The 4299-nt window shown below is 31.3% G+C and overlaps 1 protein-coding gene across 1 annotated transcript; it reads left to right on the top strand.

Annotated features, from left to right (window-relative positions):
• Window positions 1-226: 226 nt before the first annotated feature.
• On the top strand, window positions 227-757 carry LOC130675024 (ribonuclease H1-like). The gene has a single exon (XM_057480478.1). The coding sequence runs from the start codon at window positions 227-229 to the stop codon at window positions 755-757; it is 531 nt and encodes a 176-aa protein (XP_057336461.1).
• The last annotated feature ends 3542 nt before the right edge of the window (window positions 758-4299 follow it).

The following is a 4299-nucleotide window of genomic DNA, read 5'->3' on the forward strand; positions in this document are numbered from 1 at the left end:
TAGTTTACGGACATTTCATTTCCCCTCGTTCTCAGCAGAATGCCTTTCTACCTGGTTATAAATGGCCACAAAACCGGGGTATACAGCTCTTGGAAAGAGTGCCAAGAGCAAATTCTTGCCTATCCAGACCCAGTTTTCAAACAAGTATCATCTATACAGGAAATCCAGAGGTACCTGAAGTGTTGGCAATCGATCCTTCATCCGATAAATCATTATTTCGAAAGAAATGCCGAAGGCCGGATTACCATCTTTACGGACGGATCGTGTTTTCGCAACGGGTCAGTTTACTACTATCTCCGAACCAGCAACGGGTTTAGGAATTTATTTCGGACCAAATCATCCCCAAAATTTATCACTTCCATGCTTTGAAAGAAACACAAACAACGGCGCTGAGTTAGAGGCTATCCTTCAAGCTTTAAAAATTATCAGAAATTTCAATTTAACAAAAATAGACATTTTCACGGATTCAGAATATTTATGCAATAGCCTCACCATCTGGTATGAGAACTGGAAAAAACGGGATTGGGTCACCTCAACGGGAAAGCCCGTTTCATATAAACGGGAGCTCAATTATATCAAATCTCAAATGGAGACCCGGGATATTAAAATCCACCATGTTCCCGGCCACAATGGAATCCATGGCAATGAACAAGCTGACCAACTAGCCAGAAATGGAGCTAAGCTATTTGAACTATCTAAATCAAAATCAAAAACGGAGTTCAACATTCATTCATCAACTGCAAGCTCAAAGAAATAGAATCATCTCTGAGCTTGGGGGGGGGGGGATGTTATGTCCGACTCCGGAATCTTTTTCAAAATTCATGTTGAACATCCTGAGGAATATCTATTCCATTTCTTAATAGAAACCAGGATAGTTTCAGCTAAGCGGTACAAAAATCATACCAGTTTTCTTTTTCTTATGTCTCTCATTCCCTTATTCTTTCCGGCTCCCTACTTAATTTTTCAATCGTATTCCTATGCGTGGTGACACCCATAATTAACATAGACTTAAATTAAGTTCCGTCAACGGACATCTCACACTTTGTAAGACGCTGCAAATTCCCCCTCCCCTGACTCGGACCCCATGGTTGCATCTAAAAATTTTTCAAGAGCAACGTTACTCTACCGAGCACCGGCTTGCTTTTCGGTTTGTAGCTGAGTTACCCTCAGCAAAGAGTCAGTAATTAGGTACAGCAGTATCCTCAAATCTCAAATTTACCATAAAACAAAATAAAACCGATCGTCATCGCTTTTATATCGCAGTTAAAGAATAAATATATACATCTATATATTTGAAAATTATATAAGAAAAATAAATAAAAGTAAAGAAATTATCATTGCTAAAAATAAATTATAGCGCAAACGAAAATTAATATACCGGAAAAGTGAATAAAAATTTCGCATCGCGAGAGAAAATTAAAGTTGACAAAGTTAAAAGTGTTATTGGTTGTGAGTGAATAGCTCCTAATTCAAATTATTATTTTGAGTGAAATTATATCGAGTTTACTACTATTATAAAAATAAAAAAAAATTAAAGCAATACATGTGTAAAATAAAAACATCCTCCTTTAAAAGAGTATCAGCTCTATTTCCTATAAGGAACATTAAAGGAGTATTATTTCCATAAATATAAAATTAAAAACATAGAAAACCAAAAAAGAAAAATCTTAGTGTATGTTAAAAGTGTAGTAAATGTTCAAAAATAAAGATACGATCCTTTAAAGAGTATTATCTCTATTTTCTATTAAGAAACATAAAGGAATTTTATCTTTATTAAAGATTAAAAAAATTAAAGGTGAAAATAAAAAGAAAATCAAAGTGAAACGAATTTTTCGTGTTTAATTTATTAAAATAAGTTAGTTAGTATTAAAATCCTACCCCCAACGCGAGGACTGGATCGAACGAGAAAGACAGCAGCCAAACCAAGGGTCTACATCAGGAGAGCACATTCAAGGACCCAGAGATCTACTTCGAAAGAACATCTTAGCAAAAGTAATCAAAAGAGAAAACATCGCAAAGGTAAGAAGTTCATAAGTGGCTATTTTATCTTTTCTTGACTTAATAATAACATTTCAATCAGCCTCAAAAATTTGAGCAGTAAAAAGGAAGCTATAATTTTACAATTATAATTATCGATGAACATATAGTATATTCCTATGTTCAGAAAGATATCTCTGTTTAAATATAAATTAGAAATAAAAGAAAGTCTACATCGAAACGTATCCCTAAACAAATAATTACGGCTTGAACTAAACATTTGAGCCGAAAATTGCATTGGTTAGTCCGAACGCCTAATCCACGCAAACCAAATATTAAATAATTAATAGTCGGACATAACAATATAAAGTCATATCAACTTTTATAAAGTCCTCACGAGAGTATATTAATTCTTATAAGAACTTTATAAGATCATATAAGCTTTTATGTAATCATATATAATTTTTATATATTTCTTATATGATCATATATAAATTGTATATGAACATATATGTTTATATATGATCATATAAAATCTTTTTTTCCCGGGTAAGAAACATAAACTATGTAACAACAAACTTGTAATAACTAAAATGATAAATAAAGGGAATTTTGAAAGTAAAGTAACTTTTAACAAAATTTCATGTAACTCTTTCATTATTTTTTCTGATTAACCGCAACCCAAATTTTACCACCAACCTTTCCCGCAAAGATTCGGGAGATCCAAACCCTGGTCCATCTTGACCATGCCAGGTAAACTGGCTGCATACACCCTAGCGTGATTCAAAAAACAAACAAATTGTTTTTTTTTTTTCCAAACAGGTTCAAAAGTTTCGTTCAGATAAAAAAAAACGCCTGTGAAAATTAGAGCTTTTAATAATAATATTAACATTGTCCGCATTGCACCTTTCTATTTCCCATAAGAATAATGTGGAAAAAATTTTTATTACGTCTTCTGATTTTTCTAAGTAGCTAACGATGCCTCATAGAAATAATTGGTAGGCTTATTTTTGTAGGGAATTGAATGCTCTACAAAAAAAGATTCTTTACATTTTTTGAGGAATTTATTTGTTCAAAAGTTATTTGAGGTTGAAGTCGAATTCATATTAAATTTTGAGTTTTTCTTACTTTTCCGGCGAAACTATCAGACCTATTACAAAATATCATTGGACTTTTTTTGTAGATAATTTTATTCTCTAGAAGTTATACCGAATAAAGTTTTTTCGAATTCCGCATTGTTTTCTAGTTATTTTCATTTTAAAGTCATGCTCATACAAAAAATAGTCTTCTGATCGACTTTAAGAAACATTTTTATAATCAAATCAGTGTTCAACCAAACTCAGATTAATTACTCCAATTATTTAAATTAATTACTCGCGCTCTATTTTTTCAATTTGCATTCATTTAATTGCGTATTCATGAGCTCAGACATTTAACAGTATTTATACATTAAATAAACTATTTAATTTTGTAACCCAGTGATATTTTGTGCTGTGACAAATAAAAATATTGTTATATTTTTAAATATGCGTATTTTTCCAACATCCCAACCACCAACCAATCCTGGCATGTCTTTATTTAATTATTCTTACAACATTTTATGGTTCTTCCTCGTTAACAATTTCTCTCATACAAAAACATTTCTACACCCTTTTCATAGCACAAAAAATTATTAAATTGTGTACTCGCATGCAGATAATTTATTAAGGAATAATTTAAACCCAACGTTGAGTCGATTTGTTAATTCATTGATTTTAAATTAATTATTTTAATCCAAGAAACTAGTGCTGTCAATTGTTACGTATGAATCTTCGTAAGCACGATAACTCTCGATAGACATCATTAATCGGCCTAACTTTTTTTTTATTGTCTTTGTATTTTTTATCACAAGAACCCTTATGAAAATTACTATATGAATCCTTTTAGTTTAATTGTAATTAGTTAACAACGTAAAAGTGATGATTCGTGAAAAATTTAGCTGCTATTTTTACTGTTGTTATTATTTTTTTTATTGTTTCTTTCTATCAACTACTGGTAGCAGCACTAGCGTATTAATATGTTTGAAAAAAAAGTGACATCTAAGATAGAAGGCGGAATATTTAAAAAAAATGTTATTAAAAAAATATTAAACTGAAAATAAGAAATAAAAAATGAAATTGATAATTTGTAAGTTGAATAAAAGTTCATAATAAAAAAAAACGTGGAAGAACCGTCAGTAAAGCACCCCTAGCACATCATAAACAACAAGCCGCTTACCTTATAACTGATTTGGGCAAGCGGCTAAAATTGTCAGAAGTCTGTGTACATACTGCCATTGTGTAC

This window comes from Microplitis mediator, chromosome 9 (assembly GCF_029852145.1).
Source record: "Microplitis mediator isolate UGA2020A chromosome 9, iyMicMedi2.1, whole genome shotgun sequence".
Taxonomy (NCBI): Eukaryota; Metazoa; Arthropoda; class Insecta; order Hymenoptera; family Braconidae; genus Microplitis; species Microplitis mediator.

Bases quoted from the DNA above. Each gene is read 5' to 3' on its own strand.
- LOC130675024 (XM_057480478.1), top strand. From the start codon at position 227: ATGCCGAAGGCCGGATTACCATCTTTACGGACGGATCGTGTTTTCGCA.